This window comes from Dasypus novemcinctus, chromosome 23 (assembly GCF_030445035.2).
Source record: "Dasypus novemcinctus isolate mDasNov1 chromosome 23, mDasNov1.1.hap2, whole genome shotgun sequence".
In the NCBI taxonomy this organism is placed as follows: domain Eukaryota; kingdom Metazoa; phylum Chordata; class Mammalia; order Cingulata; family Dasypodidae; genus Dasypus; species Dasypus novemcinctus.
In genome coordinates this window covers 62706824-62729610 of record NC_080695.1, presented here as the reverse complement: position 1 = coordinate 62729610, position 22787 = coordinate 62706824, and the positions used below count along the sequence as shown (strand labels likewise).

The 22787-nt window shown below is 44.4% G+C and overlaps 1 protein-coding gene across 8 annotated transcripts in view; it reads left to right on the top strand.

The window, feature by feature from the left end:
- Window positions 1-22787, top strand: part of CLEC16A (C-type lectin domain containing 16A) — a 224021-nt gene that overhangs the window by 95967 nt on the left and 105267 nt on the right. For all 8 annotated transcript variants that reach the window (XM_071211365.1, XM_058286468.2, XM_058286469.2 and 5 more), the window contains exons 15-18: window positions 365-409; window positions 3251-3301; window positions 6394-6522; window positions 21759-21879. In XM_071211365.1, coding sequence (XP_071067466.1) covers window positions 365-409; window positions 3251-3301; window positions 6394-6522; window positions 21759-21879 — 346 coding nt within the window. The remainder of the gene's footprint in view (window positions 1-364; window positions 410-3250; window positions 3302-6393; window positions 6523-21758; window positions 21880-22787) is intronic.

Genomic DNA, 22787 nt, shown 5'->3' with positions numbered 1-22787 from the left:
TGTTGCTGACACTTTGGCATGTGTCTTTCCAGATTCATGCACTTGTGTGCATACACACACACATAAATGCGTATTTATATTTATAAAAATATAATTGTAATGGCCATATTTTAGAACCCATTTTTCCCCACCTAACTGTATAAACAAATTTTCATGCCATTAAATCGAGTTACCTGTTTCCCTTTGCTTGTTCTCTCTTCTACTCTCATTTTCTTAAGAAACTTCTTATATATTAAAAATATTAGCCCCGCATCTGTTTTGTATATGCTAAGATTTTAGAGTTAACAACTTACCTGACAATTTACCTGACTCACTTGCCTCACTAAGACTTGCCTCCTTCACACCTTTCTTCCTTTTTTAACAGGGTGCGAGAGAAGAAAGCGTTCACCTTGTGAGGCATTTTTATAAGGTAAATTGGCAGAGCAAATGTGATGGCCGTGCGGTGTGTCTTATAAAAACAGGGTTATGTTGTCTAGGCCTGTACACGTGAGGCTATGTGTCCTCAGTCATTTTTTGTAATACCTCTACTTATTGTGTAAAAATGCTTGATCTCATCATCTCCAGAGCAGTGGTCTCTGAACTTCTGCAGCTGTGCTTTCTTATCAGTAAAATTTTTCATCACTCACCTCTAGCACATGATTATTTGCCTATGAATGAATATATAAATCTGTTTATTGTCAACTTATATATTAATTATAATAATCACACATTACCAAATTATACATGATGAACTTAAAAGTGAATATGAATTATATACATTAAATACATATATGAATTGTATGTGAATTTATATGAGTTACATTATAGCCTTCTAAACATTTATCATTAAGTTTACTGAGATTTTGTGACGTACTAGCATAACTTTCAGCGTCTGAAACGTTTGTAGAGATTTGTCTTTAGAATCCGGGTGATTTGTTCTAAAAATATCTAATTGTAATGGCTTTGTTTAGCAAATATCTTAAGGTATACTATATTTTTAGGCAAGTCTCATCATTTGTTAGCAATAGTGAATTAATCCATATTTCAAATAGGCTAATAGTTTTCTGTCTTTTTGGCCTATGTATCAGATCTCTCCATATCTTGTTAGTGATGATTTACCCTCTTAATGTGGCTGATGAAAGGGAGGAAATTTGTTGGCTCTATCATTTTCTTTTTTGCTCACCTGTGCTTTCATTATTTGTACTTTCTTCAAACTACATTTTCTTTAGCAGGACTCTTTTTAAGCTACTGGTCTGTTGCTGTCAAGTAAAACCAGGTCATATAATCTGAAAACCCACCTCACCAGGCTTAGGATGGCCCCATCCCACTGTGACATGGTAGACTCACCCAGATGGGGTGGCACTGCTGTTAGTCCCCCGGTGCAGGGAAGAAGGCCCAGACTCTCCTTACAATGTCCCAACCTCACTTGACTCTAAGTAAAGATATACCTCCTTTAGCAAAGCCGGGAGAGGAAGAACACAAAAAGCTCATGGTTGTATTAGTCATCCTAAATCTCTTCCAGTGCAACTGCTCTTGGTTTATTTCCCTCCTGGAAAGCTCTTGGATTGCAAAAACAGACATATAGGCAGGTTTTTGCCTAGGGGCGTTTCCTTTTTTATTATCAATTGCATCCATCATCCATGTGGAATCTAAGCCCCCTCTCGATATAGCAGTGGAGTGGCTATCACCATCCCAGGGTCCACAGGATGGAGGAATAGAGTATGGATTAGAGTGGATTTACTGATATTCTATTCTGGAACTATTGTGATTAGTAATGGGAGAAAATGTAGCATTGATGTGAAGAAAGTGGCCACAGTAGCTGCTGAGGATAGGGAGAGGGAAGAAGAGATATGATATGGGGGCATTTTCAGGACTTGGAGTTGTCCTGGGTTGTACTGCAGGGACAGTTGCTGGACATTGTATGTCCTGCCATGGCCCACTGGGTGGACTGGGGAAAGTGTAAACTATAATGTAAACCATTATTCATGTGGTGCAGCAGTGCTCCAAAATGTATTCACCAAATGCTGTAAATGTCCCATGATGATGAAAGAGGTTGTTGATATGGGAGGAGTGGGGTGAGGGGGTGGGGGGTGTATGTGGGGACCTCATTTTTTGAATGTAACATTAAAAAAAATAAAGACAAAAAACAACAACATGGAAACAAACAAAAAAACAACTGTCTTTGAATTTGAGTTCCCTTCTCCCTACCCAGATTTTCTCTCTAGCTTTTATCCTATTAGGTTTACATCCTAAGTGGAATATGTCAGCTGTTGGATGCTTTCAGGGGCTGTCATTTCTTTTGGTGGTACTTACACTGCACGAGAATATATATGCACATGTGCCTGTAGTTCTGACAACTGGAAAATTCTTAAAAGAACCTATTCCCTCCCCCACTCCAGCCTTTTTTGCTCTTGGTGGCTCATTCCGGATTTCTTGAGAGAGCTGGGGGCAGTTATAACAGAGCTGTTGCGTGTTCAGCTGCATCTCCTCTCCTCCCACTGCTGGGGTGCTGTTCAGTGGCCATCACAGTGGCAGCGAGCCCTCACACTACCCAGGCTGTCGCGCAGCAGGCTCCGTGCCCCATGCATCTTCACAGTGACCACGACAGATGTGGGCTGTCCTCCCAGCCTTGCAGCAGAGCAGAGCGAGGCGCCAAGGGATAGAGCTGGGGAGTGGACTGTTTCCATGTCCCCAGCCAAGCCCTTGCCCTCCACCCTGCTCTGAGAGGAACCGCGTAGGCAGTCATGACCACCTCGTCTCAGAGGAGCTCCTCCAAAGAAACAGGGCAAGCCCTGTAATTTCAGTGTTAAGCACTTTTAATTATACTCTCTTCCTTTCAGAGGTGTGGAACCTCATATTTTTAAGATGGCAACTTAACTGAGATTTCCCATTTTTCCCACCACTCTGGCCAAATAGATGATGTTGAAACACTTGATATTAAACATTTGAAATATTGACCTTTTGTAATTTTTAATTATGCATAGTGTTATTTTTTGTTGTTTTTAATTAACTTCTTTACCAGAGGAAATCTAACTCCATATGGTTTGTATAAAAAAGGAGAAAAATGTTGAGGGGTGCAATTTGATATTTGGTCTTTCGTTCGAGTGTATGTGTTCGTGTTCACGTGTGTATTTTACTTCCTGGTGATTTACGAGAACTTACTAATGAGAAACATATGGCCCCAAAAGCCATGAGCTGGCGTGTATAATACTTTATTGTTTACGGAAAAAATGTGAACAATCTTCTCTTCTCTCCCTTCCTTCCTTTTTAGGGAGAAGAAATATTTTTGGACATGTTTGAAGATGAGTACAGGAGCATGACAGTAAGTGATGGGCCGAATGCAGTTCCTTGGCACACTGGTGGGTGCCTGCTCAGCCCACTCTGCCCAACAGAGAAGGAACCCTGTCTAGCTTTGGGCTTTCTGCCTGAATGATAGGGAGGTGAATTGAAAATAGTGCCTTTTGATCTCCACCATGACTGAAATTTCAGATCGCATTCACCTCCTGCCAAGTTGGCAGTAAGATGGGTCAGAAAAATCTACTTTGATCTGAATAGTAGTGGGGGTGGGTTCTTTTTTTCTAATCAGGTTACTATTCAACGTTTTTTTGAAGTTTTAGATATAGTAAGTATGGAATGCAGAATAAAGAACCGATCTGTGTTTCTTTTTATTATGCACTTATTCTGAGCCCGATATGTAAAGCATGATGTGTATATTAGATCTCTTCATTCTCATGTCAGCCCAATGGGGATGGCTGCCGTCATTGTCCACTTTTTACTGATAAGGAGACTGAGGAAGAGTTGAGTGATGTTTTGGGTAGCAGCAGAGCAGCTTGCCTCCCAATCCCTGCCTTTCTCTGTATGTCATGCCACTTCCTCTTTGCTGCTCCACTGGCATGTGCCAGCATGTAACTTTTTCTTGAATCTGCATTGCCAGCAGAATCCCTCCTTTCTCCTTCCAGCAGGCAGAATTGTGGGCAACAGAAGCCTCAAAAGGTTGCAACTTTCTGATTTGTTCATGTCTGCATCCCTAGCAACTGCCCCTTACTTAGTAGGCATTCAATAAATAGATGATACATGCTCCCTTTCGTGGCCATTACTCACCAAAGAGTGAAGTGATTTGGGAAGTTTATAATAACCCTAAGTGTTTAAGTGTCAAAAAGAAAAAGGCAGCCAGCATGTGCTAAGTGTCTCCTGGCATCGTAACCCGTGCAACGAGTGTCTGAGGACAGCTGGGCCCTTCCCACATCCTTGCTCGCAGCACATTTGAGGCCCCCTCAGAGCTTTTCAAGGGAAAAGCGTAAAGGGGCATCATTCATCTCCAGAGATGCCCCTCTGAACCTGCTGCGTGCAGCCCAGCACCCAGGCCTCCTCCTGGTGACGCGTGGGCTTCCTGTGTCTGCCGCTCACTCCTTGGGCAGTAGCTCCTGTTTTTTCCCCTGGCCCTTTAGAAGAGTCTCAGGCATCTGCTCCTCAGACCGTTCATTGGAGTGAAGTGGATTCCAATTAATCCACTTCAGTTATTGACCATTTTATCTTACTCCCTTGTCCCCACTGCACAGTAATTCTCTACAGTTTGGTTTCCTGTCTGGAAACATCAGACTCATGTCACTTGGCTCTGCAGAAGAACTCAGCTTCTTAAACTCCTGCTTACTTTCTGCTTTTGCTGCTTACATATTCTGCTTCCTTGGGCAGAATGCTTATTGAATTCTGAGTCTTGGCTTTTTCATCAGTAAAATGAGGACCACACCATGTGGGTGGGAAATGCCTGACAAGACACCTGGCATGGGTACTGTAGGATACATGCATGACAAATACCTGTTTCCTCTCCCTCCCTTCCACCTTAGGGAGCTTCCTGGCTTTTGGTTGTTTGTTTTAGTCAAGTGTTTATTGTGTATTCTTCACAATGACTGGCACTCGAGAAATACAGAAGCCACACACCCCAAGACCCCATATCTGAGAGTCAGCCCTCAGGTCTGTCTTCAGGTGGGCCCTTGGATGCTGCTGAAGCTCTCCTGGAGGCTCCTGCACTAGAGCCAAAGCTATGCCTTTGGCCGCTCACTCCCTGCTCTGAAGCTTCCTGTTGAATGAGCCAACAGGCTGGCTGTCCCTCCAGCACTAGGCGACCAGGGGTTTCCTGGGAAGGCCCAGAGTAGTGGAGCCGAGTGGAGTGGAGCTGCGTGCAAGAGGCAGCCGGGAAGGCACCCGGGACCTCTGCTACCATCTGCCCTGGTTTATCACTGCGTCATCGCCCTGTTCAGTCAGCTTCATAGAACAGGAGGGAAGAAAGATACAACATGGTTGAAACCCACTTTCTGGAAAGAAAATGAAAAACAAAATCTTTGGTACTTGAAGAAGTATATTTAATTCTATAGAAAATTTATCTTTATGAACTGCCCGTCCTTTATGAAGCCAGGTAAACAAACTGTCAGCATTCAACAATGTGTGTGCATTAAGTGGCTGGTCCTAGAGCAGGAAAGAGTTCCAGAGGTGGGGAGATGACAGCAGCCATGTTAGTAATCAGGAAGGGCTTTGTGGAGGTGGTGGGGTGGAAGGAGTCAGACAGCTCTGCCCCTTTTGGGCCTGGCAACCATGGGTTTGTGTCCTTCCTCCTCAGAGTCCCTCTCCATGTGGGGTAGTACCAGCACCTGCCCTCCAGGAGGAGGAGAGCCAAGCAGGTGCTGGGCACTTAGTGGATGCTGTGCAAATGGATGTGTTATATAACCACTGGAGGATGCAGGCAGGACGAGGAAGGGAGACGGAATGCCGGCCGGGGGCTGGAAATCTCGGGGCTCAGGGCAAGGCTGGCCTGTGTCTTGTGTCTTGGCTCTGCAACCAGCTAGCCAAGTGACCCTGGATCCATTGCTCAGCCTCTCTAAGCCTCAGTTTTATCAGCAAATTAGGAAGCATCCGCTCTTGAGCTGTTGGGAGGTTTAAATGTGCACATGCACCCAAAGCCTTTAGCTCCCAGCCTTACCCTATAGTCAGCCCGTGTTAAAGGGGAGCTGCTGCCACTGCGACTGTTGTCATTACTGCAAGGACAAAGAGAAGGAGGCAGGCACCAGGCAGCCTCACCCTCCTAGCTGTATGCTGCCCTAAAGGACTGGCCTCCTTTGCAAGAACTCTACCCGTGCTGAGCTGGAGAAGGAAGGAGGGGATGAGAAAGCAGTACTTTTCACGGCAGAAAAGCAGTGTCTCAGGAGGGTTGGAGCTGTTGCTTCAAGTAAAGGAAAAAATAGGAACTTCAAAAACCAAAAAGGCATTATCTTTCTGGCCGCCCCAAGGCTTCACCTCAGTCTAAATCCAGGGCTGAAGGTCACTCTGTGGGGAAGGTGAGCAGCCCGGTAACCTGCCCCATGCCCCTCCTCCCCGAGTGAGTGACTGTTATTGAGGTTTCCCACGGTGTCTCCTTCCCAGATGAAGCCCATGAACGTGGAGTATCTTATGATGGACGCCTCCATCCTGCTGCCTCCAACAGGCACTCCGCTGACGGGCATCGACTTTGTGAAGCGCCTGCCGTGTGGCGACGTGGAAAAGACCCGACGAGTAAGTGAGCACTGTGGCAGTTCTCTCCTGGGAAGCAGCCCCCAGGGCGGGGGCAGCAGGTCTCTGACAAGTCTAGAGCTCACCTCCAAGCACAAGGAGGTAGTGGGTGGGGTCTGCCTCTGCTGCTGCCTCCCCTACCTGCCTCCCACACCTGCCTCCAGGTATAGCTCTCCAGAGTGTTGCCCTGGAGTTCCATCTCCTCTGGCCCCAGATGTTGGTTACAGGCAGGCTGCCTTTCTGGTGCATGGCACAGCCCTATCCCTGAGCTCTGTGAGCAGAAGCCTAGAGGCTGGGTGGGGTTCTGCGAGGGGGTGTAGCTGAGCACAGCAAGCGCGGCGCAGGTGAGTCTGGTGTGACCTCTTAGCCCAGATTCGCTCAGGACCTCTAGAAGATGGTGTGATGTTAAGGACTGGGCTTATAGGGCTGGGCACGCAAATGAAATTGTGAGTCTCACCAGCCTGTGGGAGAGACGTGTATGAAGAGCAGATTAGTTCTCAGAACCAATTGGAGAGTCTGCTTCCGTTATCAGCACTTTTTTTCTGAAGCTGTCACTCTAGGAAGCAGTCTCGGCAAGCCTGTTCATGGTACTTTATCTCTCTTGTCAGATCACGGTTTCTTTCTTAGAAAGTACAGAACCTTTTCCTAGAAAATCATTCCCTGGAGATGGAGAATGCTGGGGGATCCTTAGGAGGAGCACAGTGCCCTCAGCTTGTTCAGCTTGCCTGTTCTGCTGAGTTCATCCATGTGTCACCAGAGCAACGAGGTACTTTACTTTTGGTTTTTAAAAGCAGGAGTGACCTGCCGTGTCCCCCTCAGATAAGATGAAACCTTCCTCCCCCCAGCTGGTGATTTTTGCCTTGTTGGCCTGGGGACGTGCAAAGGAAGTCAGAGACTGTGTGTCTTAAGTCTTTCCACATTCCCTGCTGTCTAACCAAACCACAGACCCTTACCACAGGACCCACTCTTGCCGAGTCACCAATGCCTGCCTTCCCCATGCTCCCAGCTTTCTTTTTTGTTGTTGGGTGGCAGTGTTTGTACTGGGCATCCTGGCATCAACTCCCATAGGAGGACCAGTTCTGGCAAAGGCACGTTGCCTCAGCGACTCCTTCTTGATGTGGGCTTGTTCACTTCAGCCCTAGGACATGCTCCTGGCAAGGCTTCTCAGTCACAGAGAGGCTGCACAACACCCAGCTGCGCTCTGCCTTCCTGTTTGCTCAAGGCTCTTCAGGTTGTCTAAACTCTCATCTGAGCTCATGTGCTTTGTTACAGAGTAGATTTTGTCTCTCAGTTCTTCGTGGCCATCCTCATTTAACCCTCACAACCACCCTAGGAGGCTGGCACTCTTATGTTCCCCAGTTCACAGAGGAAGAAATGGAGGCAAAGTAAGGCTGAGTGATTTGCTGCAGGTCACCAGCTCGTCAGTAGCAGAACCAGGATTCACTTCAGTCAGTGTGGCCTCCAGAGCCTGAACTCTCCTCCTGCCTGACCTCCTGCTTCCTACTGCCACCGTCATTATATTCATTAGCCCTACTTGTGCTGGACAGCGGGGACCCAGAACCTGTAGCCTGGTCCTCACAGAATCATAGTCCAGAGAGCTAGACGGGAAGAAGGCAGTGTCAGCACATGTGGTTGGGGCTGTTGCTAAAGAACCCCGGATGCCTAATTGTGCCTGGAGAGGGAGCCGAGCGCAGGCAGCAGAGTGGCTGGTTAAGTTGAGGGGGAAGGCTGTTTGGGGGTGGGGTAGGCAGCCGGGGACTGGCAAAGGCCCAGAGAGATGGGGCACAAGCTGGGCCCTCCAAGGAGGTGGCCACAGCTGGAACCCAAAGTGAGGGAGGGAAAGTGGGAGGTGCAGAGGCCAAGGAGCTGGCAAGAGCCAGATTGTGGGGCCTTAGAGCCCAGCGGGGGCCTTGGCCTGCGCCTGTTACTGCCATTCTGAGACAGCACACACTGACTGACTGACGGTGCTCAGAGGATTGGGGCAGGCAGTCCTGCTCCACAGGAGAGAGATGGCAGGACTTCAGGACAGAGGCTTGCAGGCATGTGGCAGAAGGGATGGGGCCTGGCCTTTGGGGTTCCTTCTGCCCTCTGAGCCACCGTCCCTTCATCTCTAAAGCAGTACGTGGCTGCCTTCCCAGAGTTATCGGGAGCATTAAATGCAGAAAGCCAGTAATGGCTCTCTTCTTGCCTCTGCCCGCCACCTCCCGCTTAGCTGCACACCCCCATGGCTACATGCCACTGCGCTTGCCCTAGATGGGTGCACATTCTATATGGCCCACTGAGACACAGACAGAGCACCTGGGGGCCTCTTGTCTGTCTTACAAGTTTACAAAAGCCAATCTCAAATTCCAGGGTCTCTGGGTTTAGTGCCAGGGAGAAGGTAGCAGAATGATATAAACCAGCAGAGCCATCCACTTGAGAGAAACTTACTTTTGTGACTTGAATCAATTTCTGAAGGGAAATTTTGACCACTAACCTTAGTCTAGTTCCTATTGCATGGCAGCTGTCTGGAATCATCCAGGAGCTTAGCTCCTAAAGCCCACTTCAGGAATCAGAACACAGCAGTATGCTTTGAGTTTGAGCTAAAGGAAATATATGGTTTAGCAAGCAATTGAGGGCTTATGTGGTTAGTTTGAAGTTTTTTGCTTGTATCCAAAGAACGTTCCGTTTCATCCTTTTGGATTCAAAGAGTGTGTGTGTGTGTATGTGTGTGTTTTGTGTGTTTTCCACTAAGTAGATTTGCTTTAACTTTTAGGAAACTGATCCTTTTTAGAATCCCACCCTTTATTTTTCTTGAGGACTTGCCAAAGAAGTTCAAACAGCCCTTGTAGTAAAGCATTCCTAACTTGTGAAATACTCATTCACGCATTCATCAGAGAGCTTCTGGGTTCCTCCTGTGTGCCAGGTGTGTTGCCTGGGGGAGGAGAGGGAATAGCAAATGTCCCTGCCTCCTGGACCTACGTGACACCAGGCAAGAAAATGAAGTAAAGGCTATGGAGGACCAGCTAGCAATACATCTGGAAAAAGACCTTAACCAAAAGGGGAAATGGTAAATACAAATGAGTTTTTATGACTAAGAGACTTCAAAGTGAGTCGGGAGGTCATTCCAGAGGTTATGCTTATGCAAGTCTCAGCAGGATCTCATTGACTGCCACAGCAAACAATCCCTCAAATAGCAGGGCTCCTGGGGCTCTAGAGACATCCAGAAACTATAGCAGGGCAGACAGTTTAGGAATTTGGTATCCTGTCAGTGGGCCTCACTTTGGAATTTGTGCTCCCCAGTATAACAGAGTTAGACTCATTTATAGGTTCTCTACACCTGGCTCTTCTGCCCCTTTTATTTGAACCCATGTTTAGCACTATACTTGATAAATACATGTCCCAGAGACTTAAACCTTAAACCATCCATGTGCCAGTTGAGCCCTAAATTTCAGCAGAGTTGTTAACACCTACTCACCAGTTTCCTGGATTCACCCAGGACAACTCACAAGAAGATGAGGATGGACAATGCCTTCCCAAGGAAGAGAGTCTGCAATTGCAAGCAAATTAGTTCCGTCCATCTGCCCCATGGGATCTAAGCTTCCTCTCAATTAGAAGCAGAGTGGGCATCACCATCCCCAAATCCTCAAGAATGGGAAATGAACAATAGACTAAAGTAGACCTATTATTATTCTACTATAGACCTATTATTATTGTAGCAGTGGAAGAACTTGCATCATTGATGTAAAGGCAGTGGCCACCAGAGGTTCTGAGGAATGGGAGAGGGAAGAATAGGTGTAGTATGGGGGCATTTGGGGGACATTGGGGTTGTCCTGTATGATATTACAGAGATGGATACAGACCATTGTATATTTTGTCAAAACCTGCAGAACTGTGTAGGACAGAGTGTAAACTATAATGTAAACTGTAACCCATAGATAGTAGCAATACTTCAGTATGTGTTCAACAATTGTAACAAACATACCACACTAATGAGGGATGTTGTTGATGTGGGAAAGTGTGGGAGAGAGAGGGAGTGGGGCATATGGGAATCCCTATTTTTCATGTAACATTTATGTAATCTAAACTTCTTTTAAAAATAATAATGATTTTTCTTAAAAAGGCTATGGAGGAAAGATATGGCCTGAGGGGGACAGAGCAACACGACAGGGGAGAGGGGGAGGGTGGCACTTTTAGATAATGGTCAGGAAAAGCTACTCTGCAGAGGCGACATTTGAGCTGAAACCAGAGGAATGAGAAGGAACCAGCCTGTGCAAAGTTAAAGGAAGAAATTTCCAGACAGAGGGAACAGCAAGTAAGACATCTCCAAGATGAGAGAAAGTATGGCGTGTTCAAGGAGGAGGAGAACTGGTGTAGGAGGTGAAAGGGAGAGATGGAAGGGGTGAGCCTGGCGAGGAGGCAGCCCAGTGCAGGCCTTGGCCAGGCATCTGGCAATGAAGGCATGTTTACTGTCTTGCATTTTATAGATTTCACCATTTATACTTTCAACCAACATATTTGTTCAGCATTTTCTAGGTACCATCCACTGTGCAAATGCAAGGTTAGAGCAGTGAACAATTAAGACCAAATCAGCAGGAGTGGCACCATTTCAACGGAGAAAGGAATTCTCAGAGCTTTTGTGGTTGTTAAGAATATTCTAGTGAAACTTGTGACTTGGACTGCACCCACCCCATGTGTAGGGGCAGTTGAGAGGGTCCTTAAGAAAGAACAGATTCATGAGTCAGACTGTCTGGTCAAATCCCAGCTCTACCCATGTGATCTTGGACATGTACTTAGCTTCCCAAGCCTCAGGTTCCTGATGTGTGCCCCACCGCAGCTCTTGCCCCAAGTAGGTGAGAGTGGCTATGAGGTGAGAGCCTAGTGCCTGGCCGGTAGTAAGCACTCAGGAAATGTTGGCTGAATGGCAGTGGAGCATTGTAGCATTTTAGGTGGGAAAGAATAGAATCTTTAATGGTCTCAGTCTACTGAAGTTTAATGTTAGAGAGACTTAGAGATAGGATTTTGGGTCAGTATCAAATCTGAAATGAAAGACGCTATCTATCTTTGTCTGGTAATCCTGGAAGCCATTGTGAAATAAATGTATTTGCTTGGGGTTTTATTTGTCTCCACATTCCCTTTCCCTGTTCCCATGTAAAACTACAATCAGTTTTTGTGTCTATTACTATTTACTTGAAGACATTGTGTTTCACATTTTGGATGTGGATTATACATTAGAATAAATAATAACATCTCAAAAAGTTCCAGAAGTAGAGGAAAAGAATTTCTGAAGATTATCTCACCCTAAACAAACACTTAGACATTTTTTTGTCTCTTCCCTATCTTTGTTTGCAAACACATTTTTTTCAAGTGAATGCCTGATATTTTTCTCTTTTCTTTGTAGCACAAGCATTAATCTGTGTTGCCATATAGCTTTTTAAAAATATATTTTAACTAAAGAAGTTGTAGCTTTAAAAAAAAAAATTATGCAGAAAACAGTTCCCATATACCCCCCTCACATACAGTTTCCCCTATGATTAACACTTTGCAGTTGTAAAGCACCTTTGTTACAACTGATGAAAGACTATTGTGATAATTGTACTATTAGTTAATTCATAGTTTACATTAGGGTTTACTGTTTGTGTTGGACAATCCTATGGGTTTTTAAAAAAAATTTTGTTCTAGTGATATATTGTATTGGTCAGCCAAAGGGGTGCTGATGCAAACTACCGGAAAGTGGTTGGTTTTTATAAAGGGTATTTATTTGGGGTAGGGCCTTACAGATACCAGGCCATAAAGCATAAGTTAACTTCCCTCACCAAAGTCTATTTTCATGTGTTGGAGCAAGATAGCTGCTGACATCTGCAAGGGTTCAGGCTTCCTGGGTTCCTCTGGGCTCAGCTCCTCTGTTTTCTCCACAAGGTCAGCTGTAGTCTTTCAGGTGAACGGCTCTGTCTCTTTCCCCGGGGCTCCAGCTTAAGGCTTCAGCCTCAAACTCCAACATCAAAACTCCAACATTAAGAACCCCCAGCTCTGTCTTTTGCCCTGCCTTTTATCTGTGAGTCCCAATTCACCAAGGGGTGGGGACTCAACACCTTAATGACGTGGCCCAATCAAAGCCCTAATCATAACTCAGTCATGCCCAGGTACAGACCAGATTACAAACATAACCCAATATATCTATTTTTGGAATTCATAACCATACCAAACTGCTACACTTACATACAATCCAAAATTTCCCCTTTAACCACATTCAAATATATCATTTAGTGCTGTTAATTATATTCACAATGTTGTGATATTATCACCACCATCCACTACCAAAACTTTTCCATGACCTCAAACAGAAATTTTACCAATTGGACATTAACTCCCTGCTCCCTACCCCTACTCCAGTGCCTGGTAACCTGTATTCTGTCTTCTGAGTCCATGAATTCGTTTGCCTCTTCTAATTATTTCATACCACTGAGACCATGCAATATCTGTCCTTGTATCTGGTTTATTTTACTCATCATGATGTCTTCAAGATTCATCCATATTGTCTCGTGTCTCAGAACTTCATTTTTTTTATGGCTGAATAATATTCCATTGTATATATAGACCACATTTGTTTATCCAGTCTTCTGTTGATGGACACTTGGTTTACTTCCATCTTTTTGGACTATGGATGATGCTTCTGTGAGCATCAGTGTGCAAATATCTGTTTGAGTCCCTGATTTCAGTTCTTTTGAGTATATGCTTAGAAGTGGAATTGCTGAGTAATACAGTAATATGATGATTCTATACTTGATTTTCTGAGGAACCACCAAACTGTCTTCCACAGTGGCTGTACCATTTTACATTCCCATCAACAATGAACAAGAGTTCCTATTTCTTCACATACTTTCCAATACTTGTTATTTTCCACTTCTTCATAATAGCCATTCTAGAAGGTATGAAATGGTATCTCATTGGAATTTTTTTTCTTTGTTTTATCTTTATTTTGTACATTTAATAATTGGAAATATAAAAGAAAGCATAGTTGAATAAAAACAAACATTCTCAATTAAATGTACTAGATAACTATAAAATTTTTTTTGAATCATACAACGTTACACAATTGATTCATACTAATGTAGTCATACATTATTTGTCCTTTGGTGTCTGGCTTGCTTTGCTCAACATAATGTCCTCCAGGTTCATCCATGTTGTCATATGCTTTATGACTTCATTTCTTCTTAGAGATGCATAATATTACATTGTGTAAATAGACCACAGATTGTTTATCCATTCATCTGTTAATGGACACCTGGGTTGTTTCCAACTTTTGGCAATCGTGAATAATGTCCCTGTGAACATCGGTGTGCAGATGTCTGTTTGTATCACTGCTCTCAGTTTTTCTGGGTATATACCCAGTACTGGTATTGCAGGGTCATGTGGCAAGTCTATACTCACACCTTCTTTAGGAACTACCAAACAGTCCTCCACAGTGGCTGTACCATTCTGCATTCCCACCAACAGTGAATAAGTGTTCCTGTTTCTCCACATCCTCTCCAACAATTGTAGTTCTCTGACTTTTTAATAGTGGCCATCCTGATAGGTACGAAGTGATATCTCATTGTAGGTTTGATTTGCATTTCCCTAGTCATTAGTGATGCTGAGCATTTCATGTGGTTTTTTTGCCATTTGTATTTCTTCTTTGGACAAATGTCTATTTCATTGGGGTTTTAATTTTTATTTCACTAATGGTTAATGATATTGAACATCATTTCTTGTGCTCTTTGGCCATTTATGTATCTTCTTTGGAGAAATGTCTTTTCAAGTCTTTGCCCATATTTTATTTGGGTTGTTTGTGTCATTATTGTGTTGTAGGATTTCTTTATGTATTCTGGACATTAAACCCTTATCAGATATATGGTTACCAAGTATTTTCTCCCTTTCTGTTAGGTACTTTCATGATAAAGTCCTTTGATGCACAAAAACTTTTTAATTTTGATGAAGTCCCATTTATCTACTTTTTCCTATGTTGATCTTGTTGTTGGTTTAAAGTCTAAGAAACCATTACCTAACACAAGGTCCTGAAGATGCTTTCCTATGTTATCTTCTAGGAGTTTTGTATGTTTTATTCTTATATTTAGGTCTTTGACTCATTTTGTGTTCATTTGTGTATGTGTTGTGTGTTAGGGGTCCCCCTTCTTTCTTTTGCATGTGGATATCCAGCTTTCCCAGCACTATCTAGTAAAGAGACTATTCTTTCCCTATTGAGTGACTTTGGTACCCTTTAAAAAAAATCAATTGGCCATAGATGTGATGGTTTATTTTTGATCTCTCAATTCAATTCCTTTGATCCATATCTCTGTCCTTGTGCCAGTACTGTGCTGTTTTGATCACTGTGGCTTTGTAATAAGTTTTAAGATTGCAAAGTGGAAGTTCTCCAACTTTGTTTTTCTTTTTCAAGATGGTTTTTGGTTATTTGGGGCCCCTTACCCTTCCCTATAAATTTGACAATTGACTTTTCCATTTCTGCAAGGAAGGCTGTTGGAATTCTGATTGCTATTGCATTGAATCTGTAAATGATTTTGGGTAGAATTGACATCTTAACAATATTAAGTCTTCCTGTCCATGAACATAGAATGTCTTTCCATTTGTTTAGGTCTTCTTTAATTTCTTTGAGCAATTTGTAGTTTCACATGTGTAAGTTCTTCACATCCTTGGTTAAATTTCATTTGATTCTTTCAGTTGCTATTGTAAATGGATTTTTTTCCCTTGCTTTCCTTTTCAAATTGTTTGTTTCTAGTGTACAGAAACATCATTGATTTTTGCGTGTTGCTCTTGTTCCCTGCCACTTGGCTGAATTCATTTACTACCTCTGGTAGCTTTGTTGTGGATATTTTTTTCAAGATTTTGTTTATATAGGCTCATGTTATCTGCAGATAGGGAGAATTTTACTTCTTCCTTTCAATTTGGATGCCTTTTATTTGTTTTTCTTACCGAATTTTAGCTCTAGCTAGAACTTCCAGGAGAGTGTTAAATAACAACAGTGACGGTGGCAGTCCTCGTCTTGTTCCTGATCTTAGAAGGAAAGTTTTCTGTCTTTCACCATTAAGTGTGATGTTGGCTGTGCATTTTCTTATTTACCCTGTATTACATTGATGAAGTTCCCTTCTATTCCTAGCTTTCTGCCTCCTGGGTTTTGTTAATACCTCTTCTGCATCAATTGAGATGATCATGTGCTTCTAGTCCTTCTTTCTGTTGTTAGGGCTTTTCTTATGTTGAACCACCCTTGCATATATGGGATAAATCCCACTTGATCAAGCTGTGTAATTATTTTAATGTGCTGTTGGATTCAGGTTGCTAGTAATTTGTTGAGGATGTTTTCATCTTTATTCATAAGCGACGTTGGTCTGTAATTTTCTCGTGGTGTTTTTAGCTGGCTTTGCTCTTAAGGTGATGTGATGTTGGACTCATAGAATGAGTTAGGAGGTGATTCCTCCTTGCCTTCACCAGGAGGCCCTGGATATCAAACCCTGGACCTCCTATATGGTAGATGGGAGGCCAGTCACTTGAGCCACATCTGCTTCCCTATGCATTTTCATTTTAGAAACTATAAGAAGTAAAAAGTGGAGTAACATACCAAAAAGTACAATACAATAGTACTACCATTTATAATTACCCACATGGTTACCTTTACTGGAGTACTTTATTTCTTTATGCTGCTTGGATCCTTGTCTAGTGTCTTTTCCTTTCAGTCTGAAGAACTCCCTCTAGCATTGTCTATAGGGCAGGTCTAGTGGTGATGAACTCTCTCAGCTTTTGTTTATTTGGGAATATCTTAATATCTCCCTCATTTTTGAAAAGACATTGTTGCCAGATGTAAAATTCTTGGTTGGAAATTACTTCTTTCAACACTTTAAATACTTTCTCCCACTGCCTTGTTGCCTTATTGGTTTCTGGTGAGAAATTGGCTTTTAATTTTATTGGGATTCCCTTGTACGTAACACCTTGCTTTTCTCATGCAGCTTTCAGGATGCTCTTCTATGTCCTCAGCTTTGGACCATTTGATTATTATGTGCTTGGACATGGTTCTTTTCAAGATTATCCTGTTTCGGGTTTGTTAGGCTTCTTGAATGAGCATATTCATGTCTTTCATTAAATTTGGGAAGTTTTCTGCCATTATTTCTTTGAATATTCCTTCTGCGCCCCCCTTCCCCATTCTGGGACTCCAGTAAAATGTATACTGGTATGCTTGATGGTGCCCCACAGGTCTCTTAAACTCTTTTCAATTTTTGAAAGTTCTTTTTCCTTCTGCTCTTCAGTTTGAATCATTTCAGTTGTGTAGTCTCTAAGTTTACTTTCTTTCTTCCTGCCAGTTCCAATCTACTGTTGAAATCCTCTAGGGAATATTTCATTTCAGTTTAAAACTTCTGCTTCTATTGACATTCTCATGTTGTTGTTTGTTTCTTTAAAAAAGATTTATTTTTTAATTTATTCCCCCCCCCTCAATGTGTGCTCTCTGTGTCCATTCACTGCATGTTCTTCTGTATCCACCTGCATTTTTGTCAGCAGCGCTGGGAATCTGTGTCTGTTTTTGTTGCATCATCTTGCCGTGTCAGCTCTCCGTGTGTGTGGAGCCATTCCTGGGCAGGATGCGCTTTTTCGCATGAGGTGGCTCTTCTTGCAGGGTGCACTCTTTGCGTGTGGGGCTCCCCTATATGGGGGACACCCCTGCATGGCACGGCACTTATTGCACACATCAGCACTATGCATGGGCCAGCTCATCACATGGGTCAAGAGGCCCTGGGTTTGAACCCTGGACCTCCCATATAGTAGGCGAATGCTTAAGTATTTGTCCAGTATTTCCAAAGTCCAGTCTTCTTCGTTGATGTTTTCTGGATTTTTATCTTCTTCTTCTGGATAGGCCATCGTTTCCTGTTTCTTTTGTAATCTGTTGCACACTGTACGGTTTAATATTTTAAAGTGTTAACTCTTGGATTTAGTCCCTGAGCTGTCTGTTCCTTAAGTTTATATCCAGCTAGTGATAAGACAGAGATTTCCTTGAGTGCCAGAAACAACCACATCAATGCAAAAAAAAATTACCTTTCACAGACTTTGCAAAATGGCTCTGCCTTTGCTCATGTTCCTCTTTAGAATTTAGCTCTCCAATGAGGATCAGTCTGCGGAGAACTGGAAGTCCTGGGTCCTCTCCATCTTTCCTGAGCCTGAGTCTTGTCCTAGGCTTGTGCTGTTTGGTGACTTTAGGCATTCTCTGATTACAGGAATTTGAATGATGCATCTACTCCCTATGAAACAGACTTCCTCCCCCTTTAGGGTGCTCTGTCTGTGGCTTAAAACAAGTCCTCCTTTCCCCCAGGCTAGTTGGACTCAGTTGTTTCTTATACTACTTTAGCAGTAGCAGAAGCAGAAGCAAACTGTTCTGCCTGCAGGGCAAATTCTGGAAGGGCTAGCCAGAGAAAAGTTTCATGTTTCAGTCTTTCAAGCTTACACTTGATAGATTGGCACTGACATGCAGGCACCCCAGTGTGTGCTTAAGTGTGTGCATAGGGCTTACTTTGCTCCTTCCAGAACAGGGCTAGGGACACACAATGGGAATGCAGGGCCCGTTCCACACTTGGCCAGGGAATGGGTGGGGTTGGAGCCAGCAAGGGCACCAAGAGCTTTTCCTACCATTTTTGAAGCTGTGTTTTCCTGATTTGGCACTCATTCTGTTACTGCAACCATTAATTGTTTTCTGGAGTTTTGAGGGAGATGGTGCTGCCAGTTTTTGCTGCTTCAAGGATTCTCTAGGGGGAATAGTACCCTGAAGTGTCTTACACTACCATCTTGGTCATGCCTTCCTTGACACAGTTTTTAATAACTGTAATTAATGGCTGCATAAAAGTTTATATGGTGACTTCTGCCATAATTTACTAAAGCCTTTTCCCATTGGTAGACATTTCAGTTACTTCCAGTATTATGTTTTCAACTGTAGTGAATGGCTTTACAAATACAGTGTTTTCTTTCTTTTGGATTATTTCTTTAGAATATATTCCCAGAGATGGAATTTCTGGTTCAAAGTGTCTGAATGTTTCTGTGACTCTCTACATATTGCCAAATTGCTTTCCCAATGGGTTGTGCCCATTTTTAAGTGCTTCAGCACTTTTTAAAGAATGGCTGTTACAGAAATGACAGCCCTTTCCAGGGGTTTATTGGGCTTGATGGACTGTCATCCTAACTGAGAAGCTTGCAGATAAGGCATGGGCAGTGGGCAAGAGGTCATGATCTGCATGCACCAGGGCCACCCCAGGGGTCTGTATAGCACCTGCATTATCTCGTTTCACCTTCCCAGTGGCCCTGCAAGCCGGGGTGGTGGGGTACCTCATTTCCAGCCTGTGAAGCCTGTGCTAGAGATTCATGTGGCTTGCCTAAGCCCCAGACTAAGCCACAGTCTGTCTGGCTTTGAGCCCACTGGACTCATCCCCTGGGGGCTTTCCTGGCTAAAGTTTGTTCCCAGATGCCTTGATACAGAGAGACTGGTGAAGTATCGTATTTGGGCTTGATCACTTGATCAGCCCTTTCAAAATATAATGAGGAAGCAGATTTGGCGCAACTGATAGAGCATCTGCCTACCACATAGGAGGTCCAGGGTTCAAACCCAGGGCCTCCGGACCCATTTGGCAAGCTGGCCCATGCGCAGTGCTGATGCGCGCAAGGAGTGCCGTGCCAGGTAGGGGTGTCCCCCATGTAGGAGAGCCCCACGCACAAGGAGTGTGCCCCTAAAGGAGAGCCACCCCACATGAAAAAAGTGCAGCCTGCCCAGGAGTGGCACCACACACACACACAGCTGACGCAGCAAGGTGACACAACTAAAAGAGACACAGATTCCTGGTGCCGCTGACAAGAATGCAAGCGGACAAAGAAGAACACACAGCGAATGGACACAGAGAGCAGACAACGGGTTGAGGGGAGGGGAGAGAAATAAATAAAAAATAAATAAATCTTAAAATATGTATATTTATATATATCTGTTCCTTCTTCCAGACCTGGTCTTCCTGATGTTCTGTGGAAGTGGAAGTATCTGAAAGCATCATAATTCCTTTTTCCTTCATAGTACTACTTTTCACTTTATATCTTCTTTTAGCAAAACAAAGAAAAGCACTTAATAAAATCCTGGGTCCCAAGTCGTAAATCTTTTCAATAAACTGCCTGTGACTGGAAGAGTCACAGGCTTTAGAATCCAGTTGTTAGTGGGGTCCCCTTGGTCAGGTTGCCTGCCATCCCTGGGCGTTATCTTCCCCGTCTGTAAAACAGGAGCTGTACAGGGTGTTACGAGGCTGAAATGAGAGCGTGTTCACGCCGCCCAGCACCGCACCCGTGCGCAGCGGGTAAGCAGAGAGAGCGCTTCTTATTTTAGGGGTGCTAGGGTGAACTTGATGACCCTTATGCTCAATTTTAGCATTCTTTTTGGGTTCAGAGAGGGGGCACTCATGAAGTGGGACTTGTCACCCTGCCTGCCAGGCCCTCATAGCCCCCATGGGAGCCCAGCCTTTGCGAAAGGGAAGCAAACCTGCCCTCTGCAGTCACCGCCGTGGGCTTCTTGGGTACTCTTCCTTCTCTTGGGTGTTGGGGTAGGAACCAGGAAAAGTACTGGAGGTCTTAATTTGATTTAACTTACATTCTATTTTAAATGTTACATTATTTTATAATTTTTGTTACTTTATTTGTACTCCTGGAATTAGCTTCCATTTATTGCTAACACAGCAAGAGCAGATGTTTTACCCCAAAGACCTATATTAGCAACCAAATTCCAAACTCCTTCCTTATTTAAAGGGTTTGGATTTTCAGGCTGAGGGACTGCAGAAAGCCACACACATTTGTGTTTTCTCATCCCCAGGCCTGGTCCTTCTCAGGGTGACCGCTCTCTGCTTCCTTCCCCTGGCGGGTGGGCTAAGCCATCCCCAGCCCTGGACTCAAGGAGAGGGTGTCATCAGGGCAAGTCTGCCCCTGCGGTGAAGGCTGCTCTCTGCACAAACTTCACTGGCTTTCTGGGGCTTTCCTCCTGCCCTCTGGAAACACCTGATGGCCACACTGGATTCTGACCACACCTCCCCTCCATGGGCCAGGAATGCCTGTGCTGGAGGAACCTTTCCCCTCTGCTCCCCAAGAGCTGGCTGGGAAAGCCTGAGGGTGTGGGTCAGGGAGCTGACATCACTGAGCGCTTGCCAGGTTCCCAGCCCTCTGCCCCTGTGGCGGCATGTGCCCCGTTAGAGGCTGAGGAAGCACAGGCTCCCAGGCATGAAGGGAGGCAAAAAGTCAGGATTTTCATCAGGTCTCCCTGGCACTGACACAAGCATCTCACCCTCTTGTCTCTCCATACCCCCCACCCGATTCATCAGGTAGGAATGCTGTGATTTGGTTTTCCAAATTCCATGCCAGTTGGAAGACGCCTGGGCTCTAACTTCCACCAGAAGTATGGCTTTGGGCAAATCACCTGACCTCCTCAGGTCGCAGCTACCTCTTCTGTGAAATGGGCTGAGGTCTGCTTGGCAGGGGTGGTACGAAGGTCACAAGACCCTTGGGAGAAAGATCTGGCAAACAGAAGTGCTTAGTTGAAGTAAGGTAACCTAATCCTGAGTCCATGGATGACTATTAATAACAGAAGCTCAACTGTCCCTCTTTGATTTTTATTTATTTATTTATTTATTTTTAATTTTTATTTTTTGAGGTACCAGGATCAGGGGATTGAACCCAGGACCTTGTATGTGGGAAGCTGTTGCTCAACCACTGAGCCACATCAACTTCCCTGAATTGGTTTTATAGTTTGTTTTGCTTTTTGTTTTGTTTTTGTTTTCAGGAGGCACCAGGAACTGAACCTGGGACCTCCCCTGCGGAAGGTGGGAGCTCAACTGCTTAAGCCACATCAGCTCCTCTCCATCTGATTTTTTTTATAAACAAATCAATTTTATTGATACATATTAATAAAGCATACAGTTCATCCAATGTGTACAATCAGTGGTATTTGATAAAATCAGAGAGTTGTGCCTTCATCACTTCAGTCATCATCAGGGCGTTTTCATTATTTCAATAATAATAAACAAGAAAATTCTTCCCTTTGATTTTTCTGTCTTGGTACAAGAACCCCAGAACCATGGTACTGGAAGAGGTGGGCTTGATTTTATTTTGTTTGTTTTTTATAAGATGAAGAGTTTTGAGGTAGAACATCACACTGAAATGACACTGTGACTTCCCTGTGCTCCTTCTCTTTGTGCTCTGTGCTGCGTGACCAGGCCATCCGGGTGTTCTTCATGCTCCGGTCCCTGTCGCTGCAGCTGCGAGGGGAGCCCGAGACCCAGTTGCCGCTGACGAGGGAGGAGGACCTGATCAAAACTGACGATGTCCTGGATCTGAGTGAGTTGGCCGTCCAAGTCGCGGCAGGGGCTGGGGACTTCGCTTTGAGGCACTGTGCCACTGGGGGTCCGTGCGTCACTTTCACTTTGTGATGTAGTTGGCCTGTGGCAATGAGCTAACCAGGTATGCTTGTCCCATGGAACATTTACAGAAAGAACCCAGGTTCTGGGTTCCTCGAGGTCCATCTCCAGGTTCTGCTTTCTGGAAACGGCCAGGTGGAGCCGGGAGTTAGTTTGCTTAAGGTCTGGGGAGGGCAGTTGGTGTCCAAAGTCCCTGCCCTCTATGTACACAGAGCAGCATCAGTTTTCCTGGTTTTGTGTATTACGAGTTTTCTTTGTGATTTCGAGGGTAAAAGGATTCTGCTGCTAAGAAAGAAAGTTTGAAAAGCAAACCACCAGCGTCTAGGTAAGCGTGAGGGCTTTGGAGGCAGAGGCCCATGTGCTCTGCATGCAAAGCCTCAGGCTACTCTTTACCCACTCAGTGCCTCAGTGTTCTTTTCTGTAGTGTGTGGGTGGGATTTAAAGAAGACAACATGGTGGGAACCCTGGTCTCGGTCCCCTACCTCTTCTTGTATTTGTATAGTTTACGCTTTCCTCCCTTTGCTCTGTGGCATGTACACACTTATGGACAAGATGATTTTCTGTTTCTTAAAGGTCATAGATTAGGACTCTGGTTATAAAACTTAGAAAACCCAACTTAGGCCAGCATAAGGGAAAATAAAGGGGAATTGGCTGATGCCACTGGCAAGTCCTGTAGGCTGCCTTCAGGTTTGGCTGGATCTGGGTACGCAAGCACAGAAGCTGCCCACTCTCAGCTCTGCTCTGCTTCCTCTGTCCTTCCAGGCTCTTGAGGGGTATTACTAGCTGACGGCCCTCAGCAGGACCAACCCTTGGAGCTGCTGGCTCAGC